This window comes from Mauremys mutica, chromosome 4, assembly GCF_020497125.1.
Source record: "Mauremys mutica isolate MM-2020 ecotype Southern chromosome 4, ASM2049712v1, whole genome shotgun sequence".
NCBI classification, from domain to species: Eukaryota; Metazoa; Chordata; order Testudines; family Geoemydidae; genus Mauremys; species Mauremys mutica.
Window position 1 is genome coordinate 106,537,149 of NC_059075.1, and position 21,309 is coordinate 106,558,457.

At 45.3% G+C, this 21,309-nt stretch overlaps 1 protein-coding gene across 2 annotated transcripts in view; it reads left to right on the forward strand.

Annotated features, from left to right (window-relative positions):
* Positions 1–7,990: 7,990 nt before the first annotated feature.
* The window catches only part of NAP1L4 (nucleosome assembly protein 1 like 4), a 53,098-nt gene continuing 39,779 nt past the window's right edge, over positions 7,991–21,309 (forward strand). The window contains exons 1-3 of one of the 2 annotated variants that reach the window (XM_045014782.1): positions 7,991–8,142; positions 14,934–14,965; positions 18,567–18,628. In XM_045014782.1, coding sequence (XP_044870717.1) covers positions 14,952–14,965; positions 18,567–18,628 — 76 coding nt within the window. In that variant the 5' untranslated portion in view covers positions 7,991–8,142; positions 14,934–14,951. The remainder of the gene's footprint in view (positions 8,143–14,933; positions 14,966–18,566; positions 18,629–21,309) is intronic. The other variant, XM_045014783.1, reaches the window with a different exon arrangement.

Genomic DNA, 21,309 nt, shown 5'->3' on the forward strand with positions numbered 1-21,309 from the left:
TCGACGATCCGGAGCTGCTCCCACGACCTGCCGTTTTTACAGGGAGATGGATGAGATACTTGGGGGTGACCCCACTGCCAATCCCAGGATAACGATGGACACTTCTGAGCAGGCTGGGGGACAGGAGGAGGAGGCGGAGGAGGCGGCGGAGGCGGAGGCGTGTGGGGGGGAGGAAACCGCGAGTGAAGCTCCTGGCATGGGGGAAGAAACCGCAGATTCCCTGGAGGCATGCAGCCAGGAGCTCTTCTCAAGCCAGGAGGAAAGCACCCAATCGCAGCAGCCAGCAGTTGCAGAAGGACAAGCAGAGGAGCGTGTTACCGGTAAGCGGCTTTTATTTTCTGGGTGAAATGTTTCTGGAGAGGAAGGGGGGTTAAGGCTGCATGCATGCCAGCCTCTAGATGTGGAATAGCCCGTTGATGTGGTCTATCACGTCGCGGTAATCTGCCTCAGTTATCTCAGCAAAAGCTTCATCCAGAGCGTGGGCAATATGCCTGCGCAGGTTTATAGGCAGAGCCACTGTGTCCCTTGTCCCAGTGACGGTGACGCGTCCGCGCCACTCTTCTGCCAGTGGTGGGGGGACCATTTCTGAACACAGGCAAGCCGCATAGGGTCCCGGGCGGAATCCACATTGCTCTAAAAGAGCCCCCCGCTGTTCCCTAGTGACTCGCAGTAGGGAAACATCTTCCAGGATTAAGTCCTGTGAAAAATGTTGGGAGACTCTTTAGTGAAGAGATAGGGAGATAAGATCACCCCTGCATCTGCATTTCACTCAACCCCTCTAGCACTCCAGATTACCCGAAGCAACCAGCTCCCCTCTTACACCCAAGCCCCACTTCTCCCCATATAAGCACTGCTCACTCACCATGTCGTGGCTTCTGTAGTGTTATGCGTGTGGGTAAAAGAATGCTTAAATAAGAACTCACTCCCTCAGTGTAACAATTCATGTCTGGAGATAGTGGATACAATGCTGCCCGTGTTAAATGTTGTCATTTCTGTTTCTACAGTGACCTTGACTACTGGACTGCCCAGATGTTCAACATCACAGAGGCTTCAAAATTTGAGAAAAAATCCCCGAAAGAGCAAAGAAGACATGCTGAAAACTGTTCTTAATCAGTCTGCTCGAGAGAGTAAGGACTTGAAGGATTGGCGAGAGAAAGAAAGCAGGACACGCAAGAGAAATGCAGTGGCCAAGAGGAAAACCACGGAGCGGCTGCTAAGCATCCTGGAGCGCCAAGCGGAGTCTATAGAGTCACTCGTTGCCATGCAAGCAGAGCACTACCGTGCTACTCCCCCACCCGCCCCGTCCTTTGTGCCTTGTGCCCCAATGTCAGCTCAAACCACCTTTCCCCAGCATCCAGGTTCTTACCACCACCAGCTGCCTCCAACACCTGTATGTTCCCCAACCAGCCCTGATACCTACCACCACCCTTACCCTCTGCATTCAACCCCCATCACCATGCAGTATATGAACCCTGAAGTGCAGGATTCATTAAACAGCAATCCAGACAGGGCATATGCAAACTTGTGACTGTACAGTTCACCAACCCACACCCCTGCCCTCTTGTGTTCATGAAATGTTGTGTGTCTGTCTGTCTGTCAAGGAAGTTTTTTTCTTTTCAATAAAACAATTCTTGGCTTTGAAAACAGTCTTTATTATAGCAGATAGTGAAAGATACCTTAGCCCAGTAAAGAAAGAGGCACTACAAATCATATTATTATTATGGATAATAGAATAACAGTGTAAGCAGTGCAATTCACTCCCATGCAAGGCAGCAAACATTATTGTTGGCTTTCAGCCTCAAATTCTTCCCTCAAGGCATCCCTAATCCTTGTAGCCCTGTGCTGGGCCTCTCTATTAGCCCTGCTCTCTGGCTGTGCATATTCAGCCTCCAGGACTTGAACCTCGGTGGTCCATGCCTCACTGAATGTTTCACCCTTCCCTTCACAAATATTATGGAGGGTACAGCAAGCGCATATAACCGCGGGGATGCTGCTTTCCCCCAAGTCTAGCTTCCCATACAAGCAACGCCAGCGGGCTTTTAAACGCCCAAAAGCACACTCCACAGTCATTCTGCACCGGCTCAGCCTGTAGTTGAACCGGTCCTTGCTCCTGTCAAGCTTCCCTGTATAGGGTTTCATGAGCCAAGGCAGTAACGGGTACGCGGGGTCTCCAAGGATCACAGTGGGCATTTCGACATCCCCTACTGTGATCTTCCTGTCTGGGAAAAAAGTCCCTGCCTGCATCTTCCTGAACAGGCCACTGTTCCGAAAGATGCGTGCATCATGCACCTTTCCAGGCCAGCCTGTGTAAATGTCAATGAAACGCCCGCGGTGATCCACAAGCGCCTGGAGAACCATAGAGAAATACCCCTTCCGATTAACGTACTCTGATGCCAGGTGGGGGGGGGCCAGAATAGGAATATGCGTCCCATCTATCGCCCCTCCACAGTTAGGGAAACCCATGTGTGCAAAGCCATCCACAATGTCCTGCACGCTCCCCAGAGTCACGGTCTTTCTTAGCAGGATGCGATTAATTGCCTTGCAAACTTGCATCAAAACGATTCCCACGGTCGACTTTCCCACACCAAACTGGTTCCCGACCGACCGGTAGCTGTCTGGAGTTGCCAGCTTCCAGATTGCAATAGCCACTCGCTTTTCCACCGTCAGGGCAGCTCTCAATCTTGTGTCCTTGCGCCGCAGAGTGGGGGCGAGCTCAGCACACAGTCCCATGAAAGTGGCTTTTCTCATACGAAAGTTCTGCAGCCACTGCTCGTCATCCCAGACTTCCATGACGATGTGATCCCACCACTCAGTGCTTGTTTCCCGAGCCCAAAAGCGGCGTTCAACGGTGCTGAGCATTTCCGTAAATGCCGCAAGCACTTTAGTGTCACACGCGGCAGGCAAATCCATATTGATATCATCGTCGGAATCCTCACTGTCACTTTGGAGCTGAAGGAATAGCTGGACTGCCAAACGTGTTGTGCTGGTGACACTCATCAGCAGAGTCCTCAGCAGATCGGGCTCCATTTGCCACAGAAATCGCGATTCACACAGAGAGTAACAGAAAGACACTCACAATGGCGCCAAACGCTGCTGGAAAGAGTGAATGCTGGGATGTGAAGCGATGCACCACGGGGCGCTGGCAAACAGGAAGCGGAATGACCCGCACACTTCCTTCCCCTTCCCACAATACTCAGCGCCAAAACGGCGCCAAAACGGGACGAGGTGCTCTGTGGGATAGCTGCCCACAATGCACCTCTCAATACAGCGCTGGAAAGTGCTGCAAGTGTGGCCACACTGCAGCGCTGGTAGCTGTCAGTGTGGCCACACTCCAGCGCTGGCCCTTCCACAGCTGCATGACCAGCGCTGTAACTCCCAGCGCTGCAACTTGTAAGTGTAGCCAAGCCCTTGGTAAACCTCCTATGTTGTTACATGGATTACAGGATAGCTCGAGGGATGCTGAATTTTTCAGTATTTTGAGGCACATGTCCACTATTACTGATTGATTCCATCTTCTAGGAATGCCTTGTACTATTGAAAGGCAGTGCCAGACATTTCAGCAACGTCCCTTAGTTACTACTACAATATCTTATGCATGGTCCATTGTGTCAAATTTTGCTGAGAAGCTCTATGTGACTGGCTGCTATTTACAACCAGCATATCATTCATGCTGCCACAAAATTAATCTCTCCCATACAAGGCAATGGTCCTAGGCCATCATCATCACTTGTGAAGGGTGCTGGGTTTTACAGGTTTCCAGCAGCAATGGCAGAAGCCCAGTAAAGAAAGGTGAATCTAGACAGATGTTGCCTAGTTTATGCACAGCAAACAAATGTCAACAAGAGTATTGGGTTACCTTAAATTTATACTATCATATATAGATAATCATGATGAGAAACACCTTGTCAAGCATTGCTAAACATATCTTGCTGAGGAACCTACAGTGTTAGAAACGTCTGTACTCTAACATTACCCCTTTAAAATTATTTATGAAAGCATTTTATGTTTGTTTCTAGCTGCCCACCAAATGGCAGTAAGGAAGGCCTTAATGCTCATTAAGGTGACAGTGCTTCAGGTTCATCACTGCCACTTAGTATGTATGTGATGTGACATTAGGCTAAGGCCATTGACTTAGTGATGATCAAAGCACACACAAGAATACAAGTAAAATTTTATGATTTGTTTATTGCTAGATCCTGAACAATATTGTTATCCAAAAAAAATGAGTTCCAAATATCTAGGGCTGTACTAGTATAATTGATTGGTAGTAACACTAGTTGCTTTCATATTTCACCAGAGTATACACTGTATAGAAAATCCAAACATAATGGTTTCCTAGAGTTTGGCTTTATTGATAACTGAAGTAAAACAAGACTCAGCCTGTGCTTTCCCTCTCAGCTTGGCTGTTGCTAGTGTTTCCCTGCAAGACCACTGTCCCTTCTGTATCAAAGAAATGCTCCTAGCCCTCATATTATATATATCTAAACGGGACACATCTGTTCCAGCCTCAAGGTGACTCTGCAAAGTATCTCCACATGTTTATGCAGGATCACTTGAAGGAAGGACCTTGCTTCCCCATGCAGAGTCCTAGAATGTGCCAGCATGTTACAAAAGGTTAGGCAGCTGTCAGTACAATAATTCATATATAATGGGGTCTCAGCTTGAGGGAGAGGACTAAAAAACCACCCAAGGAGAAAAAGTACTTGAAATATATTAGTTTGCTTAACATTTGTAGGAGTACAAGTATTACAAGATTCTGTCCTCCTCAATACTTAGGCTGTGGACAGATGGTCTAACAACCAATCTAAAATGGAATTTAAAGGAGGGGTAGTAGCATTTACAGGAGTAACTGCTTTATTGTTAAATACACCCTTGCACATCAATCAAATTCATTCTTTCCACAAGGAATGCAGTATTAGAACAAAATCTGAATAACAGCCATAGACATGTTATTGAAATAGAAATAAACAGCCTGATTCTGCACTCACTAAAGCCTACATGGAAAGACTCTTATTGACTTCAGTGGGAACAAGCTCTGGCATAAAATAATGTATTTGAAAAATGCTTTTAGCAGAGTATTGAGGATACTTCTCCAGGGCTTTTATGAATAACAGCTATAAAAATCTAGAAGAATCATAAACAGCCCTGAGTCATAAAACAACTGAAATTTTAAATGTGAATGCCTGAACACCTGGGATCTCTCCAGATCCTCCTTTCTGTACAGTACTGTATCATTAGAGATTTGCAGGGAGTCAGAGAAACATGTGGCCTCATTCTGTTGTTACTTATGCCAGTGAGAACTGAGAGTAAATCAAATGACACGAATGGAAATACCCTGGAGTAAAGCCAGTGAAATGGAGAAGAGAATTAGGCCCATACACTTGTTAATGACTGGAAAGGGTCAGTTTGGGTGAACAGGAAGAAAAAGATGTAAAGAAGTGCTATTTACACACACACACACCACCCCCCGGATTGACTGTGTCCGCGTTAAACTGAATTCTCTTTCCCAAGCTTACAGGATTCATGCAGTAGTTCAGCTCTTTGAATTTAATTTCCTCATTAGCCTCATTGTCTAACTACAGTATTAATACTTAATGTAACTGTAGTTTCATCAATTATTGCTGTATCTTTAAATCCCTAGAGTAACTGAATTCATCCAAGATACCTATCTAATCAGTAATTATATTATGTGGTAACTGACTCTGGAGATTAATTACTAAAACCTCAGGCTTAATCAAAAGGATTGAGTGATTGAATCAGTTCTTTCTGTAAAAGAAGTGCCCAGCGAGAGGCCCACAGATGTTTAAGGTTTACATATTTTTGCCACACAATGAAGGGTTACTATAAACTCTAAATGATTCCCATAAAGCCAAAACTGCATTGTTCCTTGTGTGTTACTTATGCCTTGTCTACACTGCCACTTTACAGTGCTGAAACTTTCTCGCTCAGGGGTGTGAAAAAACACCCCCCTGAGCACTTCAAGTTTCAGGGCTGTAAAGTGGCAGCGTAGCCACTCCCCTCACTGGAGTGGTTTTTTTATAGCACTGGGAGAGCTCTCTCCCAGCCCTGGTGCCGTGACTACACTGTCATGTTAAAGTGCTGCCACGGCATCGCTTTAACATTGCTAATGAAGACGTACCCTTACTTAATACCATTACTTTTAGCACTTTATGCTTGCAAAGCACTATACAAACATGAGCCAATTAATTTTCACAACGGGAAAGAATCATACCTGTATTTACAGATTGACAAACAGACAGAAAGCTTGAAGCCTAAATTTTCAAGTGACTATTGATTTTGGGTGCCCAACCTGAAACACCTTAAAGAAGACTCCTTTTCAGAGATTGGGAGCTCAGCACTTTCTGAAAATTGGACACACATAGGATGTTTTAGGTTGCTTTAGATGCCTTTAATTTTGAGTGTTCAATTTTTAGACTCTTACAGCCTGATCTTCAGAGGAACTGATCACTGACCGCTCCTAATGAAATCAATGGAAGGCACAGGTATTCAGCACCTCTAAAAAGCATTTGCAAACTGTTCAATACTTGACTCTCAGTGTCATATTCAGGCCTTCTGGACTGATTTCCAACATGACTCTCCCTCACTTAAAGTAAAGCTGTGGATCATCAGCACTTCTGACTTGCACACCCTTAGTGAGCTCACCATGCTCACACAGGAAGTCTGCAACAGAGCTTGCCTTAACCATTATCCTTCCTGTCTATCTTTATGATCATACACATTCAGGTGGTGCAGCAAAAGGCAGGTGTCTATTTGTATAAGGTTATCTTAACACGTGGCTTGACACAAATGGATCACTGAAATGCATTAAAATTGCACTAAAAACAAGTAATGTCCAAATGTTAAATATCAAATTTTAAATACCAGATCCTGACGACTCTTAGGGCTTGTCTACACTACCACACGGGGTCAATCTAAGATACGCAACTTCAGCTACGTGAATAGTATAGCTGAAGTCAATGTACTTAGCTCTACTTACTGTGGTGTCTTCACTGCGGTAAGTCGACAGCTGATGCTTTCCCACCAACTCTGCTTGCGCTTCTCATTCTGGTGAAGTACCAGAGTTGACGGGAGAGCACTCAGCAGTGGTTGGTTTATTGCATCTATACTAGACGTGATAAATTGATCAACATTGGATCCATCGCTGCCACCGATCCAGCTGGTAGTGTAGACAAGCCCTAAATCACATAATTATAATCCCATAGAAGTCTGTGCTCCCACTGGGGTACTGCATAGGTGGTACTCACTATAGGGCAGCAGTAAGGGTTTACAGCATCAACCTCAGAAGCTGTGGTAACTAAATGCTACTGATTCACTATACTGTATTTTTCCTAGCACAGCATCAAAAGAGGCTTCAGACTCGTGCAGGCCTATACAACAGGAGCACTGTGTGCAGGCACCTTGCTGCATACAGTTAACTCAGGAAGTGCAAGAGGGGAGCTACGCACACCTACCTACCACAGCTAAGCGAGGGGGCTAGGCAAGCGCTTGCTCAGAAGGGAGTTAGACGTCGTAGCCCCTCAGGCTGATGGACTCCAGCCACTGAAGACACCGAGTCAGGCCACAAACATTGAGGGCAATAAAATAACACATGTGGGGCCTTATTTCACCTGGGTTTTCCTGAACCCTTCTCCTTGCAATCACTGGGGACAGAAATGTACTCGGGGTGAGTCACAGCCAAGGACAAACAAACACCCACAACACAGCTGCAATTGACAACCACTTCCAAGCCCTCTCCCCACCCCCCATTTCCTCGCGTCTGTCCCTTTAAATACCCAGGCGCACGCTCTCAACTCCCCCTGAGCCAGTGCTCCCGCCCCTTACACACGGACGCGCGCGCGAGCAGCCGCGAGCGCTCACCTCTCCATCCCCTTTCTCCCGCCCACACCAAGCTGCCCTCGCGCCTTGATTGGCTAAGCACTCCTGCGCCGGATAGTCAACATGGCCCGCGTGCAGGGCCGTGGCTCCTTGCGGGCCAATCGAGGTGGGTTTTATTGTGCGGGCTGCCTGAGCGTCGCCCAATGGGAAGCGGCCTTCTTGGCGGCGGCGCAGCCCGACTGGGTCTGCCTGAGAGAAGCTTGAGCGCCGCTGGTGGGGCCGTGAGGAGACGCGAGGCCCGGGCAGGTGAGGCCGGTGGGGCCGGGCTGAGCTCCTTGTCCTTTCCCGGCAGTAGCTAGGTGGGAGGCTGTGGGGAGCGTTAGGCGCGGGAGGCCCCTTGCCTGGGGGCGAGGCCCGCCCTCCCTGTTTGCGGTTGGGGCGGCGGAGGCGGCCTCCCTAGCCTGGGGTGGGGCTCCGGGAGTGGCGTGGGAGGCCCGGGGCTCCCCCCTGGAGTCGGACGGGCCTAGCTCCGAGCGGGCGACGTTGCGCGGAGCTTCTGTCGCTGGCCCGGGAAAGTTCGGCTTCGCGAGGCGGCTGTGGCGGGCGTCTCAGTGATTGTAGGCCTGGCGTGAGGGTCCCCGGCCCCGCGCGCCTCCGCTCTGCTCCCCTGCGGGGAGGCCGGGCCATGGGGGCGCTCCTTCCCCACCGCTCTGTTCACCTCGCTGCCAGCTCGTCTCTTCTCCGGGTGCCCTGGGCAGGGACTTCACTTCTTCTACTCCCCTGCCCCATTTACACGCTGCTGCCTCTCCCCAGGCATGCTGAGTGCGTAACAGTCTTATTACCCTACTCTATGAAATGCTAGCTGCATTTCATATCCTCAAGCGGCCTGGGCCTGGCACGTTGACTCCTTCACAGCAGAAGGACAGAGGAAAAGGTATAGAGACACTAGGGGAAGGAGAAAACAGTTAAATTATCCAAATCACCTTGACTTATTGCCTGCTGTGTGGCAAGAGTAGGCCTTTAAAAGGAGTTTAAATGTGGGCAAAGAAGAGGTTATGTGAACCAGCTTAAGGAATTTTTGTCCATTCCCTGTTTTTATTCCTCTTAAGTTTCCACAGCAGGAATATGAAGTTGATAGTAGGTTGCTGCCTACAAAGTTATGTATAAAAGGTCTGACACAGACATTATAACTTTTTTTTGTGGTTTGGCTTACCCATGAACTGGGCTCTAACAAATTCACAGTCCATATTGGTCAATTTCAGGGTCATAGGATTTTAAAAATAGTAAATTTCATGATTATAGTTATTTAAATCTGAAATTTCATGGTATTGTAATTGCAGGGGTCCTGACCCAAAAAGGAGTTGTGGTGGTGGGATGGCAAGGTTATTGTAGGAGGGGTTGTGGTACTGTTACTCTTACTTCTGCACTGTGCAGGCAGTGGCAGTGCATTCAGAGCTGGGCAGCTGGAGTGTGGGAGTCCAGCTCTGAAGGAAGAGCCAGCAGCAGCAGCACAGGAGTAAGGATGTCACGGGTATGGCATTGCTATCTTTACTTCTGCAGAGCTGGGCCCTCAGTCAGCAGCCACTCAGCTCTGAACGCAGCAGCACAGAAGTAAGGGTGACACGGGTATGGCATTGCTATGGTTGGCTGCTGACAGCCCACAGCTGCCACTCTTCAGCTGCTCAGCCTTGAAGGCAGCACAGAAGTATGGGTGGCAATACCACGATCCCCCTTAAAATAAGCTTATGACCTCTTTCTCCCTCCCCCCGGCAACTCCTTTTTGGGTCAGGACCCTCCCTCACTTTGAGACACACTGGTCTCCCCCATGAGATTGGCATAGTCTAGGGTAAAAGTGCACACACGACCACATTTCATGGTCTGTGATGTGTTTTGTTTTTAGGGTAGGCTGGGGGAGGCGGTGCTGGCCCGTGGGGCTCCCCAAAGCACGGGGCCCAGAGTGGTTGCTAGGGATGGCTCAGATGCCTAAGGGCCAACCAAGACTCAGGGCTTATTGAGCTAGGTCAGGGGCGGCTAAACTTTTTGGCCTGAGGGCCACATCGGATTTCTGAAATAATATGAAGGGCTGGTTAGGGGAGGCTGTGCCCCCCCCCCCCAAGCCAGGTGTGGCCCAGCCCCTACCCTCTATCTGACCCCCCACACACACACTTCTCGCCCTCTGACTCTTGCCCCATCCAACCCATCCCCCCAGGACCCCTGCCCCATCCACATCCCTTTGCTCCCTATCCCCTGACTGCCCCCTGCTGCCTCATCCAACCTCTCCTCTCATTCCTGACTTCCCCCATGTATGCTTTGGCTTTTTGGCTGCTTTTGCCCTACTGGCTGGAGTCTCTGGGGCTGACTCTTATACAGCCCACATGGTGAGGTGGGAGAGGGGAGACCCCACCTGAGTCCCAGTGCACCCAGAGTGAGAGGGTTCTCTCCTGCACAATTCTGGATCCAGTGGCTAACTGAGTGGAGGGGTGGTTTGGTCCTGATGCGGCCTCATTTTACCACTCTCTTCCCAGTGCAGCAGGCTCAGTTTCTTCCTCTGTGTATTGGTTTACATGCAGCTGTAAGGACTAGAAATCATTTTTTAAACAAAATGAAAGCTTTCTTTTTCAAAATGCATTCCCTCTTGTGGGATGGTGCCTCCTGACGTTCAGCTTGCAGGACCTTTTTCAAAGCTGTGCCTGTTAGGGGTGAACAAGCCCTCCCTTCTGGGGCTGAACCTTTGTTTTTTGGCTCTACATGGGATGAGACCCTCCCCTACTCCCCAATTATTTCCATTCCTATGCTGCTTCAGCTAACCTATATCGTGTCTGGTTTGCACCAGGCAGACTTTAATTACACCATGTTTCCCAGGACTAGTGAGGTGGGTGGGTTTTTTTTATTTTGTTCTTCTTTGTTTTAATATTCTGTCACTAATAGCATAATTTGAAGATAATGGTTTGCTTGAGGTAACTGAGACTACAACTTGTCCTGCAAAGCTTATTGGTGGTGATGCCCAAGAAATAACTCTTGAGTCTAAGCTCCAATATTTGAGTGCCAACCGTTACAAAACTGTAAACAGAGCTTACTTATCATGGAAATAATTATGGCAGTAAACATGGAGACTCCATGATATCACTTACTTTCTCATTGAAATGCACTCTGATTGGTTGTCTGACTTGCATTTGAAAACACCTGGCTCTATCATACTTAACTCTTCCAGAATTCACAGGCAATTCTGTGATCTCTGTAGGAAGAGCTTGTTCTAAAAGTTGTACTATTTTTTGTGTTCTGTCCTTCTCTTCAGTTTTCTCTAACTGGAAGAGCTCTGTTTGAAAGTCCCCCTTCAATAAGTGTTGAAACACTGGGAAAGTTCCAGAAGACTAGAATAAAGCTAATATTCCAGATTTTAAATAGAGTAAACAGGATGACCTGGGTAATTACAGGTAGGGCAACGAGTCTGTCCTGTAGGTCACAGATTCCATGACTTGACCTCCATGACTTCTGCAGCAGCCGGTGTTGGCTCAAAGCACAGCAGTTTAGGTGTATGGGATGGGGCAGGGAGTTGGGGCGGGAGTGTGTGTGCAGTTCCTGGCCAATGGGAGCAGCATAGCCGGTGCTTTTGGCGGGACCAGTGCGTGGAGCCCCATGCTCTATCTACCACCTAGGAGCTGCAGCCAGGACACCTGGAGCCAGGTAGGGAGCCCCTACCAGCCCTGGCAACTGCCTTCAGCACCAGCAGGGGTCCCAGGCCATGGCCTGTCCCCCCACACCCTCCAGCACCAGCAGTGTCCTGGGCCAGTGCCCCTGGACTATACACACACATCCCCGCTCCTCTCAAAGCACCCGCAGCCCCCCGCCCAAGTTTTCGTTAGGGGTATATAGTAAAAGTCATGGACAGGTCACGGGCCATGAATTTTTGTTTACTGCCTGTGACTTGTCCATGACTTTTACTAAAAATACCCATGACTAAAATGTAGCCTTAATTATAGTCCAGTCAGTCTGACATTGATCCCTGGGAACATAATGGAGCAGCTGATATAAAACTCAGTTAATGGAGAATTTGAGGATGGTAATGTAATTAATGCAAATCAATATGGTTTTATGGAAAATAGTCTATCAAACTAACTTGATACCTTTTTTTCTAATGAGATTACAAGTTTGGTTGATAAAGATAATAGTGTTAATGTAATACTTAGACTTAGGACCACATGACACTGTGATTTTAAAAACTAGAATGATATAAAATTAACATGCACACAAATGAATTTGAAGATGGCTAACTAATAGGTCTCAAAATTTAATTATAAATGGAAAATATCATCAGATGGGTGTGTTTCTATTGGGTCTTGCAGGAATCAGTGCTTGGCCCTACTGCACTATTTAACTTTTATTAATGACCTGGAAGAAAACATAAAATCACTGAAGTGTGCAGATAACACACTACTGGGGGAGTGGTAAATAAGGAAGAGGAAAGGTCACTGATACAGAGTCATCTGGATCGTTTGTTTGAGCACAGCTTCTCAATGTCGGTTTAATATGGTTAAATGTCAATGTATACATCTAGGAACAAAGAATATAGGCTATACTGACAGGATGGCATGCTCTGTCTTGGGAAGCAGTGACCCCGAAAAAAGAATTGAGGGGGTTGGTAGATAAGTAACTTAACATGACCTCCTGCAGTGCTTGGAGGTATAGACATGGGAATCTTGAATAGGAATAAAGAGGTTATTTTATGTCTGTTTGGCACTGGTACAACTGCTGTTGGAATAGTGTGTCCAGTTCTGGTGCTTGAAATTCAAGAAGGACATTGATAAACTGGAGAGAGTTCAGAGAAGAGCCATGAGAATGGTTCAAGGATTAGAAAACACACCTTTTAGTGACTGAGCTATTGAGTCTGTCTTTTTAGCTTAACAACGAGAAGGTTAAGGGGTGACTTGATTGTAGTCTGTGAGTATCTACACACAAAATAAGTATTTAATGATGGACTCTTCAGTCTAGCATAGCAGTTCTCAAACTGTGGGTTGGGACACCATAATGGGTCACAACCCTGTTTTAATTGGGTTGGCAGGACTGGCGTTAGACTTGCTGGGGCCTGAGACCAAAGCCCCAGGGCTTCAGCAGTGGGTGGCGTTCAGGTCACAGGCCCCCCACCTGGGGCTGAAGCCCTTGGTCTTTGGCTTTGGACACCTCCCTCCCCTGTCCTGGATGGTGGGGCTCAGGCTTCGGTCCCCCTTCCTGGGATCATGTAGTAATTTTTGTTGTCAGAAGAGGGTCGTGGTGCAATTAAGTTTGAGAACCCCTGGGAGCAGAGAGAGGTATAATGCAATGCAATGACTGGAATTTGAAACTAGAACAATTCAGATTGGAAATAAGGCATAAATTTTTAGTGGTGAGACTAACTAATCATTGAAACAATTTACCAATGGAAGTGGTGGGTTCTCCATCACAAATAACTATTAAATCATGATTGAAAGTTTTTCTAAAAAATATGCTGTAGGAATTTTTTTGGAAATTCTGTGGCCTGTGTTATATCAGAGATCAAACTAGCTGGTCACATTCCTTCTGGCCTTGGATTCTGTGAATGCCCCAAACTTCTAAATTCTGACACCTCAAATTTCTAGGAGATACGTAAGTGCTTGATACTAGAATATTGCAGCAGCAGTTGGTGTCTTGATGTTAATTTGTTATACCTATCATGTAGGAGATTGGCCTTCCTCAGAGCTTCCTTGACACATGGCAATAGTCAAACTGGGCCTTAGGCCCCAATCCACAAAGGTACTTAGGCACCTATATCCCAGCCTTTGGCTCCTAAGTCACAATTGTAGGCTCTACTGTGATAAAACTCCAGCTGACTTCTGTAGGTGCCTAAATTTGGTGCCTAAATTTTCAGGGTAAACATTCTCTAGGTGCAGAAGTTTCTGCCTCTGGACATGTGCATTGCTGCCTCACTTTAGGTTTCTTGAACCTAATCCCCAGATCAGTGCACGAACCAGGGGAAGATTGGCATTCTCCCATCTATCTCCCATGCGGGGCTTGATCAGGTAGGTGTGCTCAGAGGTTGCATACCAGATCAGGTTTAATTCAAAATCTGTCTGCTGGAGAAGGAAGAGGGAGGTTGTGCCCACCTTAACTTCTAGCTCATTGGTTAGAACACATAACTGGAATGTGGGAGACGTGGGTTCAGCGCACACACGCCCCCTCTCCCCCGGCCTCATGAAGGGAGAGGATATGAATAAGAGTCTCCTACCTCTCAGGAGAGTCCTCTAATCACTGAGTTATGGGATATTCTGATGTAGGGCTCTCTAAATCTCTCCTGTTGAAGCTATTCCACTTGGGATGAATATGCAAATAGTCATTGGGTCAGAGAGACTGAGAATAAGACTGGTGTTTAGGGCCAGGTATGAGGTTTAGTGTGGGGGCAAGAGATAGAAGAAAATGCTGGAAATACTGCATGCTCTCTGTCCTCTCAAGTTAGGAAAGAGTATGGGAGGAAAAGACTAGGAAGTGGAAAAAGGGGAAATCTTGATAATTAAAACTTCCGAGTCAGGAGTATTTCAGCTCTTTAGTTGTACTGCCCTTTGTCATGTTTGTATTTGAGAATATATATGTGCACTCCTGTTTGGGACAGGAGGTAAATGAGATGACTAAGTACTGGGTAACATAAGAGGAAAAAATCCTGTTTTAGAAAAGAAGCGGGGAACCTAAATGGAGGTTATCAAATAGAACTATCTTACTGATACATAACCTAGGCTTTAACACTTGTTTTTAGTATATAGCTCAGGTTTTATGATGCCATAGAAACAGATTACAGGCTGAAATACTTACTTTTAAGGGATGTAAAGAGCTATTTAGCAATTTAAAAACAAATACTCCATGAGTTCACATCCTAGAACAGCTGCTGATAAACTTACATTCAGATGTGATGCTCGGTGTGACCAGTCCGGTGAAAGATGTACAGTACATAAGATCCTGCTTATGGCTGTTAACTGTTCCTTAGCAGATCCTGCAGCTAGTATTGCAAGCATCTTGAGGTTTTAATCAGATTTTGATAATTTTATATGAGAACAGTATTTTGTGTCCTAAACATTTTATATTTTAATTTGTAGGAGGATACAAGCATACAGATGGCAGATAATAGGTAAGTCAGAATGCTCTCAATATCTGTTCTAAACAGAAATTGTTTGCTACTTACCCATCTTCAGAGCTCGCCAGTATCTTAGTGAGTGGTTCTTTCATGAAACTTGGCAAATCAAAAATAGAGAAGGCTAGCCAGATCATTAATGCTTTATCCCACAAAAAAGGAAGATGAATTGGTGCATAGGAAGCTAAGAATGTTGCACAAATGGTCATGTGTAAAATCACTCTGTTCTTAGTATTGTCTACTTCTGAGGGCATTCTGCGCACAATATTTAAAAAATTCTGCCAATTTTATTTGTCATATAAATGTGGATGCTCCAGCATGGCATTGGGGAGCACAGGCCACTGGCTGCACAGAGGTGGGAGATCACTGTGCAGCCTCCACCCACCCAGACTCAGCGGTGAGGCTGAACCCAACCCTTACATAGTGCAAGGACAGGGCCAGCCCTACAGAAACACCCCAGGGCCCCTCCAGGTGTGGGCAGGCAGGCTCAGCAAAGCAGGATCCTAGTGTGGGGGGGATTCAGGTGTGCGTTGAGAGGATTCGGGGGGGGGGTGTGCAGGCGACTCAGTGGAAGATCTGAGTGTGGAAGGGGATCTGGGTGCACAGGGGCTTGTTGGAGGGTTCTGGGGGTAACAGTAATGGGATTCTGTAGTGGGGTCCAGGTGAAGGTGCGGGGGGTCTGGGTGAGGCGGGGGAAGAGCTTAGTAGTGGGGTCTGGGTGTCGGGGGCTCAGTGGAGGGCCCAGATGCTGGGAAGAGTGGGGATGAGGATCCAGGTGCAACTAGTTGGGGCTCGGTGGGGATCTGGGTGCGGATGGCTCATCAGGGTGTTCCAGGTGCAGGGAAAGTGGGGCTCATTGTGGGGGCGTTTCTGAGTGCAGGAGGGTGGGGGTGATCCTCAGCAGGAGGGTCTGGGTATGAAGGGGTCTGGATGCATGGGGGTTGGGCGAATGGGGGAGCAGCTCACTGTACAGGGATCCCACTCCCTGCAGCTGAGGAGCGATGAGTGCAGGAAGCAGGGGAGTATGCAGAGCTTACTACAGCTTGGGAGAAATCTGGGGGTGGGTCTGACCCAGCCTCGGATGCTGTGCAGGGGAAGAGGAAGTCCCCTCCTCCCCAGCCCAGCTGGGAATAGCAGATGAGCCCAGCGCAGGGTAGGAGCCATCCGCTGGGTCTTCCCCAGTCCTGCCCCACGGTGATTTACCTCTTTGCCGACTGCCCTGGGCACCTGAAACTTACTGCAGGGGAGGGTTGCATGACCACTCTTGTGGCTTCCCTTTGTTTCCCCATCAGAAAGTCTTTTTTTCTGCAGGGAAGCAAAGAAATCTGCAGGGAACATAAATTCTGTGCATGTGCTGTGGTGCAGAATTCCTCCAGGAGTAATTGTCTCGACTCTGAATGAAATATATTACAGTTATCTTAAAATAACTTCCTTGTTATCTAAATGTCCATCTAAAGTTTATCAACATAATAGTTTAAGTGGTATAAGCACTTTTCAGTTTGCTGATAAGCTAGTCTTATTTTTTTAAGAAGAGCAAGGTGAGCACAAACTGAAATTGCAACTTTTTTTTTCTAATTTGTTAAAAGTAACTGCTTTTATTGCGATTCAGAAAAAATCCCTCTTGATCTGAGGTTTTACAGGGATAGGGAAATAATCTGAGCTTTGAGGCCCTGTGCTGTATTTAATTCTTCTGGATTGTATACTTTTGTAGAGTCCCAACATTGCTCCTGCCTCATTGGGAGAGAGTCCCCAGTGTAATTACTCCCTTTTGTACTAAGATGTTGCTTATATTTTAAGTTCCTCAGGGAAAAGAACATATCATGACCTTGATCTTGTACAAAGCTGGACATGATGCACAAAACATTATTCCTACACATGAAGGACTTCGCTTCCACCAAAATCTAATGTTCTAAAACTAAGTTTGTGAACTAGAGTTTAGTAAAAATACACTGGTCTCTGAAACAAAATTCACATACTGATAGCAAAGGTTCAGCTTTAACTAACTTGCCCTAACAGCTCTCCTTTTACCATCTTTAGGGCAAATCTGATTCTCAGATTTCTCTTATTCTGTGGTAATCAGAGTGGCTTCTTTGACTATTTAATTAGAAATATATTCCCTACATCTGAGTAGGGAAATAATATAAAACACTGCATCTGGCATATTTTTTTTTACTTTCATAGGTGCTAGTGTATCAAGGCCCTACTTAACTTGCGATATTGTGGAATCTGCAATTTCCACAGTATTAGGCTTCCACTGCAGTTTTGACAGTAGGAGCACCAGGTGGCCAACAGTGGAAAAGTAATGGACCACAAATAATAAGGTCCATTATTACTTTTTTGAAATTACCCATGGGTTGTCTGCAACTCAGCCACAATTTTTTGATAATCATCCTGCAGTTCAAGTAGGGCCTTGCATATTGTGCATTACAAGTATACGGACACATTGCCCTGAAGAATTTACAGTCTAGTTAAGAAACAATAGTTTATGAAAAATTGTAAAAATACATGTTTTCTTGCATTTGAATTTAGAGATTATTTGTTCAATGGATTCACAGACTGGTCTGTGAACCACCAGTGGCTTGGAGAGCACTTGCTGACCAGCTACATAGTGCTGGGCCCTTTTTATCTACAGCAGCTAAATTGAGTAAAAGATGGCTAAAAATACTTCCCTTTTTCTGTATCACTTTTCTATGTAAGTAATTGCTGTAGCTGCAACAAGGTTGTTATGCTGTTGTGAATGAGTGAGGAAGTCTACATGAGCGCAAATTGTAGTGGAGATGGTTCACAGATTTACCTTCTAATAAAATATGGTTCACTCTGTTAAAGTTAAGGAACCATTGACAAAGCCCAGTCTGCCCTGCAGGTATCAAGAGACATACCTATTTACATTTGATCTCTTCAAGTCCAAATTATGTTGCTGGGGAAGCTTTTATAGCCAGCACATCTCCCAGAACTTGATTTTAATGGGTTCATATGATTTTTTCCTTCTAAATGTAAACCCTGATTGTTCCTGAATTTCAGGTTATCCAAATTTCAATAAACAAATCCCCAAATATGTTTATCTGAAATTCTTGTTCTTTTTGGGTGTTCTGATTTAATTCCTATGGTCAGAGAGGCTTTGAATGATTAGTTTTACCTATATTTCTCCTTCCAAACTCTTTAAATAGTGAGGTATCTCTCCACTCTTAGATGAAAATCAAATAAGCCTTGCTCAAATACCGTGTCACAACATCCTCGTGGCCAAGGGAGGATGGATGCAGCTCCAGGGTCACTCAGTCGATGTGAGAGCCTTCCAAACGGGGTTAGGTGTTGACTCTACAGCTCCCTCAGCTTCTTACTTTCATGAGAGAAAACAATTAGCTTGATATCCAAACTCTGATATCCAGGTCTCAGACATCTGAACTCAAGGTACTGATGACAACAGATGTCTTTTAATGGGATCTACATATTTTTAACTTCTGTTGTTCGTCATTCTTTAAGAATAGCATTCTTTTATATGTAATATAAAATACTTTCAGTGATTTCATAATTAGATGTAGTAGCAAATATTGAGCCGGTGTTACCTTTTGGTGTGTAAATCTAACTTTGGCTTCTTTAGTAAAGCAGAAGATGCTGCATCAGATTCTGTGGAAGCTGCTAAACATGCAAGTGATAAAAAAGGTAAGTGTGAATTCTAAGTAACTGTATAAGGTTATACTAGTAGTGGTAAGCCTCCTGTTTCTCTTGTATGCTTAAATCCTTTTCTATACAACTACAAAAATGTTTACATCCAAAATGGTGTATGCATGTGTCTCTTTAAGGCTCTAGTAGTGACCCGTAGTTAAGGCTGAGAGGCTATTTCTAAGTTTTGACCAAATCAGTTGATCCAATTTTGTTCAAATGTGAAAACCCTTATCTTTGATCAGGACATTTTGCAACTAAATAAAATGATAAAATAGAAACTTCAGACTTGGCTTGTAAAGCTCTGGCAAGTTTCTTCAGAGTTTGAAGATCATTAGTTGCATATCTTTAAACATTTTAAAATGTTCAGTCTTTTGTGCACATCACATCTACAAATACATTAGAAGCAAGAGGAAGACCAAGGACAGTGTAGGCCCATTACTCAGTGTGGGGGCGGGGCACAGTAACAGAAAATGTGAAAATGGCAGGGGTGCTTAATCACTTCTTCGCTTCAGTTTTCACCAAGAAGGTTGTTGGTGGTTGGATGTCTAACATAGTGAATGCCAGTGAAAATGAGCTAGGATCAGAGGCTAAAATAGAGAAAGAACAAGTTAAAAATTACTTCAAGTTAGAGGTCTTCAAGTCACCAGGGCCTGATGAAATGCATCCTAGAATACTCAAGGAGCTGACTGAGGCGATATCTGAGCTATTAGCAATTATCTTTGAAAAGTCATGGAACACAGGAGAGATTCCAGAAGTCTGGCACTATATTTGCCCTGTTCCAATCTATAAAAAGGGAAATAAGGACAGCCCGGGGAATAAGGACAACCCAGGGAATTACAGACCAATCACCTTAACTTCTGTACCCAGAAAGATAATGGAGCAAATAATTAAGCATTCAATTTGCAAACATCCAGAAGATAATAAGGTGATAAGTAACAGTCAGCATAGTATATCTAACATAGTGTGTATATATAACAGTCAGACGTGGTATAGCTTGACTTTAGTCTCACATGACCTTCTCATAAACAATCTAGGGAAATGCAACCTAGATGGAGCTATTATAAGGTGGGTGCAAAACTGGTTGGAAAACCATTCCCAGAGAATAGTTATCAATGGTTCACAGTCATGCTGGAAGGGCATTATGAGTGGGGTCTCGCAGGGATCTATTCCATCTCCAGCTCTGCTAATATCGTCATCAATGATTTAGATAATGGATTAGAGAGTACAGTTATAAAGTTTGCAGACAATACCAAGCTGGAAGGGGTTTCAAGTGCTTTGGAGGATAGGATTAAAATTCAAAATGATCTGGACAAACTGGAGAAATGGTCTGAAGAAAATAGGATGAAATTCACTAAGGACAAATGCGAAATACTCCATTTAGGAAGGAACAATCAGTTGTACACACACAAAATTGGAAATGACTGCCTACGAAAGAGTACTGCACAAAGGGATCTGGGGGTCATAGTGGACCACAAGCTAAATAAGTCAACAGTGTAACACTGTTGCCGCCCCCCCCCCCCCCCAAAATGAACATGGTTCTGGGATGTCTTAGCAGGAGAGTTGTAATCAAGACACGAGAAGTAATTCTTCCGCTCTACTCCAAGCTGATTAGCCCTCAACTGGAGTACTGTGTCCAATTCTGAGTGCCACATTTCAGGAAAGATGGGGGCAAATTGAAGAAAGTCCACAGAAGAGCAACAAAAATGATGAAAGGTCTAGAAAAATATAACCGATGAGGGAAGATTGGAAAAAATTGGTTTGTTTGGTCTGGAAAAGAGGGGACATAATAGTTTTCAAGTACATAAAAGGTTGTTCTTAACCGCTGAGGTTAGGACAAGAAGCAGTGGGCTTAAATTGCAGCAAGGGAGGTTTAGGCTGGACATTAGGAAAAACTTCCTAACTGTCAAGGTGGCTAAGCCCTGGAATAAATTGCCTAGGGAGGTTGTGGAATCTCCATCAGTGGAGATTTTTAAGAGCAGGTTAGACAATCATCTGTCAGGGATGCCCCAGGTAATACTTAGTCCTGCCATGACTGCAGGGGACTGGACGAGAAGACTTCTCGATATCTCTTCCAGTCCTATGATTAGTTCTTCACTATATGGGATTTTGAACATGCTTGAAATCTGTTCGCCAAAGAATGTCCTTTGTTGGTGAAGACAGGAAAAAAATTTAGGCTGAATCTTTCAACAGATTCTAAAATTCAAAATTAAAGACTTCATCATCTGTGCTCACACGGTGGGATGCATTAAGGTTGCACAGGCAACCTTAATACTGGCATTGCATAATCTGGGTGCTTGACTTTGCAATCTTAAATTTCTTTCATAGGTGTTTTTGGTAAATTTAGAAATACATTGGAGCCAGCACCAAGCACCTAAAATGCTTTCAAAACTGTATTTTTAAAAAAGCAGCTTTTATGCTTAAAGGCCAGCATGCTTAAACCCCATGCTTCATATCAGGCTACCAATCCCTACTATTAAATTGTATCAAAAATCTTTCCAAGGCTTTGGCAGTCTTAAACTATATGTGAAGCTTATTAAATTTGAGCAGGCCACGAGAGAGAGAGATAAAAAGCATAGATTTTTCTACTAAGAGTCTCTTGGTGCTTCCCATGGCAGATTTTAACTTTGGGAGCAGTTAGATCTGAACTCCCACAGTGGGACATGGGAAAACAGGATCTT